Here is a 20,047-nt window from a genome sequence, read left to right as displayed (position 1 = left end):
TTCGACTGCCATTTCGGAGTTTAAACCATGAGCACTTTGTGTGCTTTTAAACCTCAATCTCGTCTGGCACTAGCTCTGTGCTTCAAGAATTTAGGATAAAAAAATGTATATTTTTAATAAAATGACCTGTCAATTTGGTAGATAACACACGTATTCCTCATCTGAGGTCATTTAGAGCACTTTAAAACTGCAAGTTGAAAGTTCAAAACACTATAGTCCACTATAAAGAGGAAAAAATCCAGCAAATCCCTGCTGACAAGAACTGCTTTAACCAGCCTGAGCCGGTTGACTGGTTTTAGCTAGTCGACCAGCCTGGTTTTAGAGGGGGTTTGGCCATTTCCAGACTGGTTACCGGCCATTTCCAACCTGCTCTTAACTGATCAGGCTGGAAAATAACCAGCTAAGACCAGCTTGACCAGCCTGGTTTAAGCTGGACATGGCTGGTTTTAGCTGGTCATCTCCCAGCCTGACTAGCTAAGACCAGGCTAAAAATCATGGCCAAAACCCCAGGCCTGCCGACCAGCTAAAACCAGCCTAGTCTGGTTAAAGTTGGGTTTTTTTTTTTTTTACAGTGCAAGCCGTCCCAGAGCTATAACAAGATGAGCTTATGTGGTTTAAAAGTACATTGTTTTACTTAACTTTTTAAAGAAAATGGTGGTTCTTTTCATATATCTGCTGAAAAAAACAGCTTAAACCAGCCTAAGCCGGTTGGTTTTAGAGGGGTTTTGGCCATTTCCAGGCTGGTTTCAGCTATTTCCAACCTGGTTTTAGCTAGTCAGGTTGGGAGATGACCCCAGCCTAACCAGCTAAGACCAGCCTGGAAATGGCCATACCCCGTCTAAATCTAGGCTGGTCGATCAGCTAAAACTGACTTAGGTTGGTTTAAGCAAAAAAATATATAATTGAGCTTGGATGTTTTCCTCAAAACCCTTTATTTCTGCTCACCTAAAGAAAGACATGAACATGGAGGCTAATAAATATTCAGGACATTTTCATTTGGTAAGTGAACGAATACTTTAACATTTATTTAAATGCTGTTCAGAATCACTTTATATATGTTAGTTATGCAAGAACTCAATGTTAAAACTTGTGTAAAGCATCTAAGATGTTTCATTTTAATGTTATATTCAGTATTTGAAGCACTGTTGTCAATATACACATGGAAAAAAGCTGCTGCACAGGAACCAGACATGAAATGTAAGTAACTAAAGTAAAAATGTACACGAAGCAATGGTCACACTTTACAATATGGGACACGCAGTTAATGTATGGGCTAATGTAAGGCTACTCGCATTAACAATGCAGCATTCATTAATCAAAGTTCAACATTTACTAATGCATTAGTCAAATCCAAAAACAGTTGTGCTAGTTAATGTTATCTAATGCAATGAGAGTTAACATGAGTTAACAAACGAACAACTATATTTTGTTATTAACAAACACGAACATTGTTCATTGTTTGTGGTAAATAAACTAACTACATGTGTTGTACTGTAAAGTGTTACCTAGATAATATTTAACCGTCACCATTTCACTGAAATCTTCATCTTATTGTAATTTATGTTGTATATTTCCAGGTCAGTTCAACAGTGCGGCTCTGGAAGTCACAGTCTGCTGTTTTTAAAGATACTCATTATTTTCCCTCAGTGGCTGGACACACCAATCTCAGTCCTTTGAGCTGTAAAACACGACAGCAGACCGTCGCCAGCACGAGTCTTCATATAAACAGCATCTGCTTGTGTTGGGTGTGATGATGACCTCCAGGACGCAAGAGAGACGCCCTGTGCATCAGTGCATGTCCCTAATAATGGCAAAACAAGTCTGTCTGAGAGCCGAACTCAGTGTTTCTCCAGCGCTCGCGTCAACAGCTGATTCAGTCGAGAGATCATCGGACGAGGGTCTTCGTTCAGGCCAGCGGCGATCATGGCGTTGTCGTAAATCTGGTATGTACACAGAAATAAGAGCAATTTCAGCATTAGGGATGTGACATTTGCAGTTAAAACTCAAAACATAAATTGAAACTTGTGTGACTTTGGTAAATCAAATATAATAGTTTGAAAACACCGAACGAGACATTTCTGAGTGTTTTTACAGTACTGTAGACCAGAGGTTCCCAAAGTGGGGGTCGGGACCCCCCGAGGGGTCGCGTGACAATGAAGGGGGGTCGCCTGGTGATTTTTAAAAATCAATTAATTTTTATTAAACCTTAAGACTTACTGTATTTTATCAATAACCTACTGAAGAGAAAAAAATAGTCGTTTATAGTTACTATAAACTATATAGTTACTATAGTAGCTTATAGTTACTAGTTCTATTGGATTGCGACTTCTCAGGTAATTACATTATACTAAAGACACAGCAATACTGTCAGATGCAGCAGATTTTGTAACACCAGGTTAAACTTTCTAGCCCATTTACAACACTGACATACATTAAAAAAAAACAAAGAATAGACTTGGGTCTATTGGTGTGTTTGTGCGTGTCATTGCATACAAGGTTTCTGTATTTATAACCACCACCTCAGAGAATATTGGGGGTCACGAGTCATTGGCATTGTCATTTTGGGGGTCGCGGGCTGAAAAGTTTGGGAACCCCTGCTGTAGACTACAAGCCTACACAACACGCTTTGAAAGGGTTTTGCTAATTTGGTAAAAACTGATTTTTTTTCATGACAAGGTTGACATTTGCATGGTACTGCTGATTTAGTATTAAAGTTGAAGTGGTGTAATTGGTAATATTTGTTGAAATGTTCTTTACCTGTTCGAGCAGAAGCTGTGCTAGCTCAGGGTTTGAGTCCTTCAGCGCATGAAGTTTCTTGATCAGATCATGCCTGCAAAATGAACGGTGTCAGGGAAATGACTTCATTTCTCCACATTACACAAGTACAATATGCTGTATTAAAGGGTTAGTTCGCTCAAAAACGAAAATTCCATCATTAAAGGGTCACGAAACACCAAAACACATTTTTTGAGCTGTTGACAGTCGTATATGTGTCCCACACTGCTAAAAACACTATTAGGACACCTATATTTCACTAAAAAGTGTAAATTGGTTGTTTTTGCGTTATTTCAAGCAAATTCGTACTTCCGGTTTGAAACGAATTTTTGAAGCTGCGTCACGGTCATGACATAATAGCGTGTATTCCAGCGTGCAGACTGGGCGTCTGTGCCAGAGTGAGTCTTATTACGTCTTACAGTGTGATGCATTAATGCATGAGTAAAGCTTGGTTCAAACCAATCAGCGCGCTCTATTGTGCAACTTCATTAATATTCATTACTGTCACAGTGTTTAGACAACAGAGACGCCACGTTGTGTTGGCAAAACAAGCGTGAAGTGTTGCTTTTATAGTTTGCTGCAGTTAAGTTTTGTTTTCATTTTCTCTCTGTGAGAGTGGAGCTGGAGTCACGTGTGGATTAACAGTGTACGCGACGCTCGACAACAATAACTTACGTGTCTAAGGAGGATTATTGTTTACCTGAGAGCTGTTCTCATCTGCAAACGCTGAGATCTGGATTCGCTTGTAGTCTCCTCTTAATAAAGATGCGGCTCTAGTTGCTGGTGATTGTCCTGTCTCTACAGATTTGGTGAGCGACCAGTGCTCTTTGTTTATTCAGTTTGGTCGTATCGAACAAACTATTGCACAGAGTGTAAACATGTTAGCACCACAACCAAACTTTAACCTCGTGTAGGATTTTCACTGCATTTAGTGACCGGAATAACACACGCGGCTTTCTGACGCTACCTGCCGTGTGCATCTAAGTTTCCGGGAAATGCTGAGGGTTTTTTTCTCTCATTCGCCGTGCGGTATCAAACATTGCATGAAAAATACAGGCTCAGAGCAGTTCCTCGAATCAAATATCTCGTTTGTCGCGAGGGGCATGAATGAATTCCCTGAATGAAAGAGCCAAACTGCAGTTAAAGTCCACCATTTAATAATTTGGCAAATAATTCGACTACAGATGTCCATGTAAACACAGTCACATTGTCCACTGTGTTTGTGTATTTTGATTCTAAAACTCAGCGCGGCCAAATAGACACTCCCACACCAAGCCTCTTTTCTTCCTCCGACACTCCCCCCTAAACAGAGCTGGACACGCCCACTTTTCTGACTTTTTCCAAAGTAGAGGTGTGAAAACACCCTGCTGAAACAAGGGGGTTTCATGGCCCTTTAACTTGGGTTGTTATCGCCTGAGACGTTCGTTCATCTTTAGAACACAAATTTAGATATATAAAATCTGAGAGCTTTCTCATCCTCCGCAGACAGCAAGGGTATTGAGATGTTCAAATCCCAGAAAAGGAACCCAAAACATTGTCAAAACACTTCATGTGACTTCAGTGGATAAACAATAATCATACGAAGCCCCAAGGACACATTTGTGCATCAAAACAACTCTAAAAAACGAGGCTGTGTGCCTATATCTTCTGTTCTACTCCTTGTCTGGACAACATGAAGTATTGGCATTAGCGCAGCACACAAGTGTTGTATTGCCCATAGTAAACGCACACCCTGATCTGACATGGATTATATAGGCGAACAAAGTGTTCTTGACGCTTGCTTGTCTGGAAAATATTAAATATTTGTCATTGGAGTCAAGGAACAGAATATATAGCCGGACAACCTCATTTTTTTTGTTGTTTTGGTGCACAAAAGTGTTCTTGGCATTGTTTTGACAATGTTTTTGGTTCCTTTTATAGACTTTAAACATATCAGGACTGTTGCTGTCTCCACAGACAGAAATGATCTGGAAAATTTCAGAAAAGAAACCAAAAACTCAAAACACTTCATGTGACTTCAGTGGATTAACAATAATCATACGAAGCTCCAAGAACACTTTTGTGCACCAATATTCTGGTATTCTGCCTATATCTTCTGTTCCTTGTTAGAGCAATATGAAGTATTTGCCATTATCACAACAGACAAGTGTTGTATTACCTGTAGTAAGCGCGCATTCTGATCTGACATTAGCGAACACATTTTTTTTTTTTTTTTGCACAAGTGTTTTTGGAGCCTGTGTGTTGCATTACTGACTGGCGAATACTTCATATTGTCCTGACCAGGAACAAAACAGAAGATAAAGGCAAACAAACTCATTTAAGAGTTGTTTTTTTGGTGCACAAAAGTGTTCTTGGCAATGTTCTTGCTTCATTTTATAAACTTTAAGCATCTCAGGACTGTTGCTGTCTCCATAGACAGAAATGATCTGGAAAATTCCAGTAAAGGAACCAAAAAGTCAGTAAACTCCACGTGGCTTCAGTTAATCCGCTGTAATCATACGAAGCTCCAAGAACACTTTTGAGCACCAAAACAACTAAAAAAATTAGGTTATGTGCCTATATCTTCTGTTCCTGGTCAGGGCAATATGAAGTAATGGCATTAGCGCAGCACACAAGTGTTGTATTGCCCATAGTAAACGCACACCTTGATCTGACATGGATTACATTAGCGAACAAAGTGTTCTTGAAGCTTCTGTGTTGCGTTACTGACTCCAATGGCAAAGATTTCATATTGTCCTGACTGGTAACAGAACAGAAGATAAAGGCAAACCACTTAATTTTAGAGTTCTTTGGTTCACAAAAGTGTTCTTGGCAGTGTTTTTGGTTCCTTTTAAGGACTTTAAACGCATCTGGACTGTTGCGGTCTCCACAGACAGAAAAGATCTGGAAAATTCCAGTAAAGGAACCAAAAACTTTGTCAAAACACTTCATGTGACTTCAGTGGATCAACCGTAATCATACGAAGCTCCAAGAACACTTTTGTGCACCAAAATGAGTTTGTGTATCTTCTGTTCTGTTCCTTGTCAGGGTAATATGAAGTAATGACATTAGCGCAACAAACAAGTGTTGTATTGCCTGTATTAAACGCACACCCTGATCTGACATGGAATACATTGGCGAACAACATTTGGTGCACAAAAGTGTTCTTGAAGCCTGTGTGTTGCATCACTGACTCCAATGACAAATATTTTATATTGTCCAGAATATATAGGCAGACCACCTCATTTTAGAGGGTTTTTTTAGTGCACAAAAGTGTTCTTGGCAGTGTTTTGACAAAGTTTTTGGTTCCTTTTATGGACTTTGAACATCTCTGGACTAGGGCTGTGCAATTAATCGAAAATCCGATTTCGATTTTGGCTTTTAACGATTATGAAAAACCATTAATCGAGATAAACGATTATTCCATCACGTACTGCCCCCTTGCCAGTTGTACACGTGTGAAAACTCTTTGCCTCTGCAAAGCTCAGTTCCACGTGAAAATGACTAAAAGGATGTGCTGTTATGTAACTTTTGCAGCACGGGATGCGCATCATTCATATTTTTAAAAGCGCAAAAGAGCACGTGCTGTTTTGTGTGTGCGCGCCGTGCTTAGCCTCGGACTGCAGAGCTTACACACATCTAACGCGATCTTAATGTAAGCGCTTTAATGGTGAAATACATGCACACTTGTGTCAGAGCGCGGTGTTTAGTGATTATTCATATTAACCCTCATTTGTGTAATAAACAAACAAGTTGAGAATCAAAAGACACGTGAAAGAGAAACCATATCAGAGCCACACTATTCTTAAAGTGACAGCGTGCGATATTCCTGCTGCTGCCGACTGTTTTTATTATTAATCAATAATAAAATTTAAAATACAGTGAAGATGCTTAAAGCAGTTTAAACATAACAGATTTAATAACTCATTTCTAATAACTGATTTCTTTAATCTTTGCTTTGATGACAGTACATTATATTTTACTAGATGTTTTTCAAGATGCTAGTATTCAGCTTAAAGTGACATTCAAAGGCTTAATTAGGGTAAATAGACAAGTCATTGTATAAAAGTAGTTTCTTCTGCAGACAATCAAACATTTTGCTTAAAGGGGCTAATAATATCGAGCTATTAAAATAGGTTTCAAAATATTCAAACCTGCTTTTATTCTAGCTGAAATAAAACAAATAAGTCTTTCTCCAGAAGAAAAAAACATTATAGGAAATACTGTAAAAAACAACCTCTGTTAAACATCATTTGAGAAATATTTATAAATAAAAATAAACTCACAGGAGGACGAATAATTTTGACTTCAACTGATAATCGTTTTGAATAATCGTGATTACAATTATGACCAAAATAATCGTGATTATGAATTTTCCCATAATCGAGCAGCCCTACTCTGGACTGTTGCGGTCTCCACAGACAGAAATGATCTAGAAAATTACAGAAAAGAAACCAAAAACTTTGTCAAAACACTTCATGTGACTTCAGTGGATCAACCGTAATCATATGAAGCTCCAAGAACACTTTTGTGCACCAAAATGAGTTTGTGTATCTTCTGTTCTGTTCCTTGTCAGGGTAATATGAAGTAATGACATTAGCGCAACAAACAAGTGTTGTATTGCCTGTATTAAACGCACACCCTGATCTGACATGGAATACATTGGCGAACAACATTTGGTGCACAAAAGTGTTAGTGAAGACTCCAATGACAAATATTTTATATTGTCCAGAATATATAGGCAAACAACCTCATTTTAGAGGGTTTTTTAGTGCACAAAAGTGTTCTTGGCAGTGTTTTGACAAAGTTTTTGGTTCCTTTTATGGACTTTTAACATCTCTGGACTGTTGCGGTCTCCACAAACAGAAATGATCTGGAAAATTACAGAAAAGAAACCAAAAACTTTGTCAAAACACTTCATGTGACTTCAGTGGATCAACCGTAATCATATGAAGCTCCAAGAACACTTTTGTGCACCAAAATGAGTTTGTGTATCTTCTTTTCTGTTCCTTGTCAGGGTAATATGAAGTAATGACATTAGCAAACAAGTGTTGTATTGCCTGTATTAAACGCACACCTTGATCTGACATGAAATACATTGGCGAACAACATTTGGTGCACAAACGTGTTAGTGAAGACTCCAATTACAAATATTTTATATTGTCCAGAATATATAGGCAAACCACCTCATTATAGACAAAGGGTTTTTGGCAATGTTTTGACAGTTTTTGGTTCTTTTCATGGACTTTGAACATCTCTGTTGCTGTCTCCACAGGCAGAAATGATCTGGAAAATTCCAGAAAAGAAACCAAAAACTTTGTCAAAACACTCATGTGGCTTCAGTTGATCAGCTGTAATCATATGAAGCTCCACAGTACTCAAGATATAGGCAAACCACCTCATTTTTGAGTTTTTTGGTGCACAAAAGTGTTCCTGGGGCTTCGTATGATTACAGCTGATCCGCTGAAGCCACATAGTGTTTTGACAATGTTTTTGGTTCTATTTCCAGATCATTTGTCTATGGAGACAGAAACAGTCTTGAGATGTCCAGAAAATGATCTAAACACTTTGTCAAAACACTTTATGTGGCTTCAGCTGATCAGCTGTAATCATGCCAAGTTCCAAGAATACTTTTGTGCACCAAAACAATTCTATAAGTGTGGTTGTGTGCCTATATCTTCTGTTCCTTGTCAAGGCAATATGAAGTATTTGGCATAAGCGCAGCATATAAGTGTTGTATTGCCCGTAGTTAACGCACACCTTCATTTGACATGAAATACATCGGTGAACATTTTGGTGCACAAAAGTGTTCTTGAAGCTTCAAATGATTACAGTTAAATAACTAGTCACATTTGTTTTGACAATTTCTTTGGTTTTTATTTCAGATCATTTTTGCCTGTGGAGACAGCAACAGTCCTAAGATGTTCAAAGTCCAGAAAAATAACCTAAAACATTGTTAAAACACTCCGTGTGAGTTCAGTGGATTAACTATAATCATACAAAGCTCCAAAAACACCTAAACAACTCTAAAAATGAGGTTGTTGCCTTTGTCTTATGTACCTTGTCAGTACAATGTGAAGTATTTGCCATAAGAGTCAGTAACACAACGTGCACGCACTGCACTGCACTAAAAGGAAGGCGTTCGGTAGAATCTATAATAGATTTTTCATTAGACTAAAACTAACCCGGTCTAAACTCCGGCGCAAAGTTGCGCCTCGCTTACACACTGCTTAATACGCACAAGAGAGCAATAGGCAAATATCTTTACATATGAAAAAAATGTAAATATTAAGGATATATATAGGATATAATAAAAATAGATATAGAATATAAATATAAAGGATTAAAATATTACAAAACATATTATTTTCTAGCCTACATAAATATGAAAAATCACTGCTTTTATGTCTTCTTCATCTCGGGAGGCTTTTTCAGTTCATTTATAACAATTTGCTTTTGTATAGTGTTATTATTATTAGCAGTATTATTTATTATATCCATATTTATATTTGTTTTATTAAAAACAAGCTTAGATTTGCCCACCTGTCAGGTTTTAGACCATATGGGGCACAGCATGTGTTTTAGGATATAACTCAGGTTTTTGAGCACATTTTGTTATTATTATTCATTTATTCGTTTGCTGGAAATTAAAACTGAATTTAGAAATAGATTTGAAACGAATATTTGCGCTTAACAAACAAAAGTATTTATTTATAGGCTAATTGATGTCTGTGCGTAAAGATTTCTTTATCCAAGAGCGAAAGTGAAAGTAGTTCCATTATCTCTCATTCTCACGCAGTAGATGCTCTGTTTAACAGTTTTCTGTTAAAAAACTGTTAACTGTTTGCTTGTGAAATGCTCATTTTTTTCACTTAAGACTTACTTTGCATCCTGTAAATAGCGAATGCGCTCTTGGCGCGACACAGCTGGGTCTTAAGGTAATGGGAGATGAGACTCTAATTGGTTTATTCTCCAAACACACCTATAACACATTAAGAAAATAAACTCAACCCTTTTAGAACATGTGCCGCGGCGCAAGGCAGATTTCCCGTTCTTAAATGAGCAAAAACGCGTCCTGACACGCTCTGAAAGCGTTTGCGCCCTGCGTTTTGCGCTCTGTGCATGGACCGTCAAAATAGAGCTCAGAGTGTTTTGACAGTTTTTGGTTGATTTTTGAGATTATTTCTGTCTATGGAGGACGAGGGAGCTCTGATTTAATCTAAAATATCTTAATTTGTGTTTTGAAGATTAATAAAGGTCTTAGGGGTTTGGAATGTCATTAACATCATTTTCATTTTTAGTGTGAACTAACCCCTAAATTTTGGAATTATACACTGTGTTGTACCAATACACGGATTATGATCAACCTTTCATTCATTATATTGCCTTATTTTTTGCTGGCTTGTAACGTAGCTTCATTCAGTCATTCAATATCGCTTGTCACACTGAGCGCTTCTGCAAATTTAATGTAGAGCATGGCCAAGTGAGAAGAAAACATTTTGATGTAATTTGAGCGCACGGTAAAGAGTATAGTTCAACCAAAAAAGAAAATTCCACCATCATTTACTCATCCTTCACCTGTCCTAAACCTGTTTTAGCCAGGAACCCTTCCCAGAATGACTATGTAATGTAATCTAATTACGCTCATGTGAGCATGTCTGTTTCTCCATATCCCGAGGTTCACATTACCGTGGATCTGGCCCGTATCCAGAGCGTAAGACTGATTCCTGCAAAGTGACCGAAGAGGGTCTGTATTGATCTCGTGGGCTTGTCTAAACACACACCGGTGACCTACTCAGAGCTGCAGCTTCTCCAAGATGGACATCCATCTTTCTCAAGCCTCCGAGGAGAACTGATCCCTCTACTGAGCCTGGTTTGCCCTAAATTATGTTCTTTACCTCCATCAATTGGTAGAATTTTGGTTTCTTGCTCCTATCGTCTCTGTCTTGCTTGGTGGAGCTACTCTTTAGTGGATTTTCTGTATATCCTTGATGCATTTAATTGTATTCACCTATTTTTTTTGTCAAATAAAATCAATAAATTGACTTTAATAGGATATTTTGTTTCTACTATAGATGTCAATGGCTGCTTTTTTCCTGCAACATTCTTCAAAATATCGCCAACAAATGGATAAAAATGTAGGACCACTCGAGTGTGAGTAAATGTCAGTTTTTACGTTAACTACCCCTTTAACAGCAGGTTCACGGTCAGATTGTTTATTTGTGTGGTTGTTCTTGTCCTCTTACCCAGTGTTGATCTCCAGCGTGGGCTGCAGGATCTGGGCTCTCTCCTCGGAGCTGCGGGCCAGCTGCTGTGTGCGCAGAAAGTGTCGAGCGGCTCCCATCTCCAGCACTGTGATCATGGCCGGGTGAGTGTCCAGACGAGGAGTCACCTACACAGACACAGTCAATGATGCTAAATAATCATAGATATAACGGAACATGTGGATTTTTGCTGACAGCAGATAAGACAAATTTTTAAACCACCAAGATCTTGGTTAATCTTCAGAACACAATTGAAGATGTTCTGGATGAAATCGAAGAGCTCCCTCATCCTCCATACAGAGAAATATTCCGTAAGCCAAATATTTAAACCACAAAGACTTTCGTTTATCTTCAGAACACAAATACAGATGTGTTGGATGATATTGGAGAGCTCCCTCATCCTCCATAGACAGAAATGGTCCATAAGCTAAATCATAGACAGAAATTATCCCTAAACCAAATTTTTAAACCATTTTGAACTACCATGGACTGCTTTGAAAATGTTTTTGTTTTCTTTTTCTAGACTTTGAAAAGTCTAAAAGTACTTTTAAAGTCTAGAAAAAAGAAACCAAAACATTGTCAAAGCAGTCCATGGGAGTTCAAAATGGTCTAAACATTTGACTTGTGGATTGTTTCTGTCTGAAATTTTAGTTGCGTTGTGGTGTTCACCTTGATGTTGGTGACTCTCTGAACGAGTGCGTTCCTCATCCAGGCCAGCAGATCTTCAGCCTGTTCACTGCTCAACCGCTCAGATGCTGCAGGGAAAAAAAAATCACAGGTCAGGATGTCACAATTCTTCTCTAACATTAAAGGTTTCGTTAAGTGCTTTGCAATGTGCTTTTTTGTTCAATGTTTGACTAAATCTCAGCTGAAACATGAAGGCAGGGTGGGACATAGGGTAGCTCCTCTCCTTTTTAAAAACCAGCCAATAGTGTTTTGTTTTGATCACGGCTCTGCCAGTGAGAGTGTTTGAGCTTGAACACATAAAACGAAGAAGCATCTTGAATGGGGCGGGGCATGTCAGACACTAGAGAGCATTTGATTGGTCAGAATATTTGAGAAGAAACTGAAGTATGAAGAGACGTCAAAAAAAAAGCAGAAGTGACAAACTGCAAGCTTGGGATGAATACACTGAGATCATATCATCTAAACCTAAATTTTGTCACACTAGAATATAGATATCTTTAAAACTAACATATTGTTAATAACATCTAAAAAATTGTATTTTGATTTCACAGGACCTTTAATATTATTTGCAAAATGGGGCAAAGTATCAAGAACATCACTTCAAACATATAGTGATCTAGAAAGCACGGTATAATGACTGCACCGTGACTGTTTACACTCGTGTTGTGTCTAACCTGGTTTGCTGTCCTGGAATTTCTCCTCTTTGTAGTGATCTACAACGATGTCCGTCTCAGCGGAGATCAGCTTCTTCCTGTCGAACTCTCGGAGGTGAAGAAGCGTGAGCTCGTCAAACTGCTCAAAGCAGAACAAGACCTGCAGAGACCAAAACAACAGGCACGTCTTATTTATTATCGTCTTTAGTAAACACTTCGCTCATCATCTCAGCTAACCGAAGATATGGATGTAATTTTATGTTATCATGACCTCAAACTAAACTTCAATCAGTAGGAAATCTGCTCTACAATTTTATAAAGTCCTTAATTGCAAATGTTAGCCAATTATCAATATAAATAAATAAATACTGAATTATTAAGAGTAAAAATAAATAAATATTGAATGATTAAAATAATAAATCAATAATAATTATTTTGAAAGTTGAAGGATATTAATTAATCATGTTGAGTTAATATAAAATAAAAAATAAAATATATTAATTAAGAACAGTGACTTCTGCGATTAATGGGATTAATTTGAAATTTTAAAATTAATTTATCAATATCCTAATTTACCTAACATTGCAGAAACAGACTTTAATTAAATATAAAGTAAAGGTTTTACTCTATTTCTCATTTTTAATGTTAACATATTTTGTATAGAGTTTAATGTGTTTTAGTATTATATGTAATGCTCATTTAAATAAGATTGAGATGCTTCACATGCCATTATTTACATCTAAATTTAGCCAAGATCACAAAAAAATCAGAGGAATGTTTTCATCAAGCTGTCATCAAGGACAATATGGCTTAATAAATCCCATCTTATTAGCATCTTCAGCATTCAGTTAGCTGCTGGCTAGTATATTTTGCCATTTTGTGATTAGCAGAAGCGCTAGCGCCCTCTTGTGTTCATCTCAAGGTTTTTTTTCTTCACTCCTATCAGGTGAAGTTTTTTTTCCCTCTCCGCTGTCGCCACTGCCTCGCATGGTTCAGGATTGGTAGAGCTACGCATCGATGAATTGGCTCTTCAGTGTTTGGACTCTCAGTAATGATTAAATCACACTGAACTGAGCTAAACTGAACTGAACTTAAACACTAAAAACTGAACTACACTGTTCCAGTTACTATGACCATTTATGTGAAGCTGCTTTGACACAATCTACATTGTAAAAGCGCTATACAAACAAAGCTGAATTGAATTGAATCTCATTAGCTACAGAAAGCCTTGTCAATAGAGAAGGCAACTCGTATTTTTTGAAAATGGAGTGATTTGAGTGAACGCTTTTAAACTATCAATTGTTCCAGCTAATTAAAAATTAATAGATTCTAGTTTTCATTAAAATGAGATAGTTAGTTTGTTAAAGGGACAGTTCACTTAAAACATTGAGTCGAGTTTCTTCTGTTAAAGACAAAAGAAGATATTCTGAATGTTGGGAACATGCATGCATCAACTTCAATAGTTTCCTACTATGAGAGTCAACTGAAACAGGTTTTCAGCTTTCTTTAAAATATCTTCTTTTGTGTTCAGCAGAAGGAAAAAAATAACTTAAAAGGTTTAGAATCACTTTAGGGTGAGTAAATAGTGAGTAAAGTTACATTTTGGGGTGAACTACTGCTTTAATACTGTCACCTCCATATCTAAAACTAAGTATTTCAAAATTGTATTTAATTATAAATTGATTCAAGCACACTGTTTCAATATGACATTTCAATTTTGATTGCTATTAAATGGACAGTTCACCCCAAAATGAAAATTCTGCCATTATTTACCCACCCTTCACTTGTTCAAAACCCAAGTTCCTTTCTTCTGTTGAATATAAAAGATATTTTGTTGACATCAAGTGATTTTTTTCCTACTATGGAAGTCGATTGGTCCCAGCAACTAGCATTCTCCAAATATTTTATGTTGAACATAAAAGCTGATATTTTGCTGCCACAAATTGACCACCATAGTATTTTTAAAACTACAGAATTCAGCATTCTACAAAATGTCTTCTGTTTAACAAAAAAAAGATATTTTGCTGGCACCAATTGACTTCCATAAGTATTGTTTTCCTGCTATGGAAGTTGAAGGCCCAATCCCAATTCTTTTTTTGTGCCCCTATCCCCTTCTCCTTGGCCCTTAAAACCGAGGGTTAAGGGGTAGGGCTTCAAAATTTAACCCTAAAAAATAGGACAGCACTACAGCCCCTGCACACGTCATCATATGTCATCCCGATCTCTTGCTTTATATGAGATCAGATGGCGACTGCTGTAGTGATTCCAGTTGTGTTATTTATTGGTGTTTATCTTCAGGAAATCCCTGAAGGCATATATTATGTTATCATAACAATCTAATGTGGCAAAAAGATCATAACTGTACTGCGCATTTACACAGCGGCCATAGTCATGTATGAAAACACACAAAAACAACATTAACATTATAGCAGACACAGTAAAAAGCCCATTCCTTCTCTGACAGGGTATTCAAGTGTCATTGAGTGTTGGAATGTTGTGGGAATGTTGTACAGGAGGTTTGATTAGGGATTATAGATCGCCACATTTAGCGGGTTTTATTTCATCGGTTTTCTTTTTTAAAGCATGACGGTCAAACATGAATGAATATATTAAAACATGTGTTTGTTTGTTGTAAAAATTCGTAATAATGACAAAAAAACAATTTGTGGATCTCCTTTCTTCCGTATGTAGCTATGATGCCGTTGTGGCTGGTGTATTCTGGAAAAGTTTCTTACCCCTTGGTTTCGAGTGTGGTCCTGAAAAATCTTCATTCAAACTAAAGAGAATTGGGACACCCCAACCCCTTGACGTGAACGTGCAAAATGAGGGGTAGGGTTAAAGGCTAAGGGGTAGAATTGGGATTGGGCCGAATTACCTTTGGTTGAACAGTTCACCCCAAAATGAAAATTCTACCATCATTTACTCACCCTTTACTTGTTCAAAAGAGTTTTTCTTCTGTTGAACACTCAACTCAACTCTCAACTCACTTTATTTCTATAGCACTTTCACAAATCACAATGGATTACCAAAGTGCTGTACATAAAATCAAATAAAAAAAGCATGTAAAATACACATAAAACCAAAATACATAAACTCATATCACATGATTAAAAGCTAAAGAAAATAAGTGTGTTTTCAGTGACCTCTGAAACGACTCAAAAGTTTGAGCTGTTCTTACAGAGAGTGGGAGATCGTTCCAGAGTCTTGGAGCTGCTACTCCAAGTCTCTGGAGCTGCTACTTGGAGCTGCCACTACACAAAGGAAGATATTTTTCTGGCACCAATTGACCTCCATAGTAATTTTTCCTACTATGCAATTCAGATTTCAACAAAATATCTTACAAAATATTATATTTTGCGGGCACCAGTTGACTTTCATAGTACTTTTCACAATTATGGAAGTCGATGAGAACAACAGCAACCAGCATTCTACAGCGTTTAATGCGGAGTCCCTCCGTTAGTGGCAAGACCACTTAATGCCAACAGTCGGTCGGTGAGTAAACAAATATAATGAACAGAAAATACATAGGTTTGTGCGTATAGACATATAATGTACTGCTGTGCAGTAACGTATTGTTTGTTTGTTTCAGTTGTCTTCATTTTAATGGTTTCGTGATGATGCGATGGTGTGCTTTAGTTTCAGTTTCAGTTTCCTTTATTTATGTCATTCAAATCATCACAATAGAATTGTAATGCAGAACGAAATTACGTTGCAACAGACCCAACAAGAACATAAAAAACATCACTATAAAAACACTATAAAATCCTAACATGATAAATAAGCTTTTATAATTCCATAAAATATAAAAAATATAATTATATAAGATATAACCCATTTTTTTTAAATCTCTGAAGAGAATAACTTAATACTTAAATACCTATTTCACCATTTGTTGTAATATTAACAATTTATGCTAGTTTAACAAATTTATTTATTATTTAACACTAGCTTTCAACAATGCTTAAGAAATGGTATTATTTAAAAGTGTTATAATGACAGGATAAAAACTATCTCGAAACCGCACTGATTTGCTCCTCAGACTTCTGTAACGCCTGCCTGATGGCATTGGTGAGAGCAGGCTATGACCAGGGTGGGTTGGATCCCCTAAAATGTTATTTGCCCTAGACAGACAACGGCGTTGGTAAAGTTCCTCGATAGATGTCATTTTGACTCCAACAGACCTTTCAGCTGACTTTATGATCCTCTTAATGGTGTTCAGGGTTTATCTGCCTGATTCCCGCAGAAGTGGGCGGGTTGTGTGATGTTTGATTCGGGGGATGTTCTGAGGGCGGGGTTTGCGTGATGTGCTGCAAGCTACTAGCCTGACAGTGGAAACGCGACATGATTTCGGCCTCACTGATCAACCTCCCGGGCGATTGGCCCGGCACGATAAAATCCCTGGCATGCACTGGCCTGACAGTGGAAATGCGGCTATTACCTTTGATAGTTCCAAAGTTTAAAATCACAATAAATGATGAAACAATTTTTTATTTTCGGGTGAGCTCTCTCTTTAAATGCAACCATTTGTTGAGTTAGCTAACTCTCTTACCTCCATATCTTTCTGTTTCATGGCCTCGAAGTACGGCGAGTGTTCGGCCAGGTGTCGATTCGGCGCACACAGGTAATAAATGTTCCTGGTTCCTGCCTTCATGCGGGAGGAATACTCCATCAGGCTGGTCTGCTGTCCCGCAGGTAGAGCTGATGACTCGAAGCGCAGCAGTTTAGCAATGTCCTCCTGACATCACAATAAAGCAGGACATTAACAAACGAGAAACATCCAGATTATGAAGAGTAAATGAAGCGTCTGGCACCTTGACGCTCTGCTCGGCTGTGGTCACGATGCCCTCGCGCATGAACAGCCCGTAGTCCTCGAAGAAGCGAGCGTATTTCTCCGGGTCCTTCTTACTCTGGTCCAACAGGAATCGAATGACACGCTGCTGTAAAACATCCCGCAGTTTCCTGACAAAAAAAGAAAAGAAAAGAAAAAGAGTTAGAATTATTATTATTATATATAGTTATAGTTATATATTTTATATAGTTGAATCAGAATTATTAGCCCCCCGGTTTTTCCCCCTCCAATTTCTGTTTAACGGAGAGCAGATTTTTTTTCAACACATTTCTAATCATAATAGTTTTAATAATTAATTTCTAATAACTGATTTAATTTATCTTTGCCATGATGACAGTGAATAATATTGGACTAGATATTTTTCAAGACACTTCTATGCAGCTTAAAGGGTCACGAAACACCAAAACACATTTTTTGAGCTGTTGACAGTCGTATATGTGTCCCACACTGCTAAAAACACTATTAGGACACCTATATTTCACTAAAAAGAAAATTGGTTGTTTTTGCGTTTTTCAAGCAAATTCGTACTTCCTGTTTGAAACGAATTTTTGAAGCTGCGTCACGGTCATGACATAATAGCGTGTATTCCAGCATGCAGACTGGACGTCTGTGCCAGAGTGAGTCTTATTACGTCTTACAGTGTGTTGCATTAATGCATGAGTAAGGCTTGGTTCAAACCAATCAGCGCGCTCTATTGTGCAACTTCATTAATATTCATTAGTGTCACCGTGTTTACACCACAGAGACGCCACGTTGTGTTGCCAAAAAAAGCATGAAGTGTTGCTTTTATAGTTTGCTTCCATTAAGTTTCGTTTTCATTTTCTCTCTGTGAGAGCTCAGCTGGATCACGTGTGGATTAACAGTGTACGCGACGCTCGACAACAATAACTTACGTGTCTAAGGAGGAACATTGTTTACCTGAGAGCTGTTCTCATCTGCAAACGCTGAAATCCGGATTCGCTTTTAACGTTAGTCTCCTCTTCATAAAGACGCGGCTCTAGTTGCTGGTGATTGTCCTGTCTCTACAGATTTGGTAAGTGAGCGACCTGCTGAGTTTTTTTCTCTCTCATTCACCTTGCGGTATCAAACATTGCATGAAAAATACACGCTTAGAGCAGTTCCTCAAATCAAATATCGCGTTTGTCGCGAGGGGCATGAATGAACTCCCTGAATGAAAGAGCCAAACTGCAGTTAAAGTCCAACATTTAATAATTTGGCAAATAATTCGACTACAGATGTCCATGTAGGTTAAACACCATTACTTTCTCATGTGTGTGTATTTTGACTGAAACTCGCGCGTGCCCAAATGGACACTCCCACACCCTCCCACTTTAGTTCCTCCGACACTCCCCCCTAAACAGAGCTGGACACGCCCACTTTTCTGACTTTTTCCAAAGTAGAGGCGTGAAAACACCCTGCTGAAACGAGGGGGTTTCATGGCCCTTTAAAGTGACATTTAAAGGCTTAACTAGGTTAACTAGGCAGGTTAGGGTAACTAGGCAAGTTAGTGTATAATGACTTAATGTACAATGTAAATGTGTTTCAGGTTGGATTGTGCAGTACCTGATCAGGGCGCTTTCCTGTAGCAGCTCTCTGCTGAGGTTTAGAGGAATATCCTCACTGTCCACAACACCTACAAATACAGCCACATTCATTTATTTTAAAACATAACAGTTTACAATAAGGTTTCATTAGTTAATATATTTACTAACATGAACAAAGTATTAACAATACCTGTAGACCACAGGTGTCAAACTCAGTTCCAAAAGGGCCGCAGCTCTGCACAGTTTAGTTCCAACCCTAATTAAACACACCTGATCAAACTAATTGAGTCCTTCAGGCTTGTTTGAAACCTACAGGTAAGTGTGTTGGAGCAGGGTTGGAACTAAACTGTGCAGGGCTTCGGCCCTCCAGGAATTGAGTTTGACACCCCTGCTGTAGAGTATTCATTAATCATAGTTCAATCAATGCATTATTAACATCCAAATTTATGCTTGTTAATAGGTCTGTGCGATTAATCGGAATCAAATCGCAATTTGAAACGTTGCAATTAGCAAGAGGCTGTGATGTGAGTTCAGAGCAAATCAGTGACTGCCGTCTTTGTCTGACAGCCTATCTAATTGAGTGAGCACACTTTTGTTCTACCCAATCAGAATTGCGCAACCAAACTGCAAAACGCCCACAATAAATAAAAAAAAAACAATACAGGAAAGCACAGACAAGTAGGATAATGGTGTCTGCTGCTTCAGAAGCATTAACAGACAAATTATTATAAAAGAGAAACAAGACATCGGTAATATGGGAATATTTAGATTTAACGTCAAAAGCTGTTGCAGAATTGTTGCCGAGGCTTACAGATTATTGAGCTGAAGCTTGACTACAAAATTAAATCGCAAATCAAATTGCAATATCTGTCAAAAAAAAAGGCAATTAGATATTTTCCCCAAATTGCACAGCCCTACTTGTTAACATCAGTTAATGCACTGAGAGTTAACATGAACTAACAATCAACTGTATTCTCATTAACTAACATGAGCAACTACTGTAATGAATGTACTGTTCATTGTTTGTTCATGTTAGTAAATGCATTAATAGTAGTAACTAACACAACCTTATTGTAAAGTGTTAGCCATTACAGTAATAATTGAGTATTGACTGATACGATTTCTAACATGCGTTTGAAACGGTTTGATTCTCTGACCTCGTAGGAAGCGCAGCCACTTGGGCAAGATGTCTGTGGCTTTGGTTTGGATCAGGATTTTTCTGCTGTACAGAGCCACACTGGAGCCCATCTCACGACTCACATCGAACATGGACGGCTTCTGCTCACACACACACAC

General features: G+C 37.9%; 1 protein-coding gene across 2 annotated transcripts in view; it reads right to left on the bottom strand.

Annotated features, from left to right (window-relative positions):
• Positions 1 to 974: 974 nt before the first annotated feature.
• The window catches only part of trap1 (TNF receptor-associated protein 1), a 56,554-nt gene continuing 37,481 nt past the window's right edge, over positions 975 to 20,047 (bottom strand). The window contains exons 10-18 of one of the 2 annotated variants that reach the window (XM_087243223.1): positions 19,909 to 20,029; positions 18,771 to 18,840; positions 17,170 to 17,317; positions 16,908 to 17,093; positions 12,380 to 12,518; positions 11,688 to 11,773; positions 11,001 to 11,146; positions 2,758 to 2,830; positions 975 to 1,940 (exon numbers count right to left, since the gene is read on the bottom strand). In XM_087243223.1, the coding sequence (XP_087099349.1) occupies positions 1,839 to 1,940; positions 2,758 to 2,830; positions 11,001 to 11,146; positions 11,688 to 11,773; positions 12,380 to 12,518; positions 16,908 to 17,093; positions 17,170 to 17,317; positions 18,771 to 18,840; positions 19,909 to 20,029 (1,071 nt within the window). In that variant the 3' untranslated portion in view covers positions 975 to 1,838. 2 annotated transcript variants of the gene reach the window in all.

This window comes from Danio rerio, chromosome 3 (assembly GCF_052040795.2).
Source record: "Danio rerio strain M-AB ecotype USA chromosome 3, GRCz13ab, whole genome shotgun sequence".
Classification (NCBI taxonomy): domain Eukaryota; kingdom Metazoa; phylum Chordata; class Actinopteri; order Cypriniformes; family Danionidae; genus Danio; species Danio rerio.
Note: the sequence above shows the minus strand (reverse complement) of the source record. Positions and strands in the feature narration are given on the sequence as shown.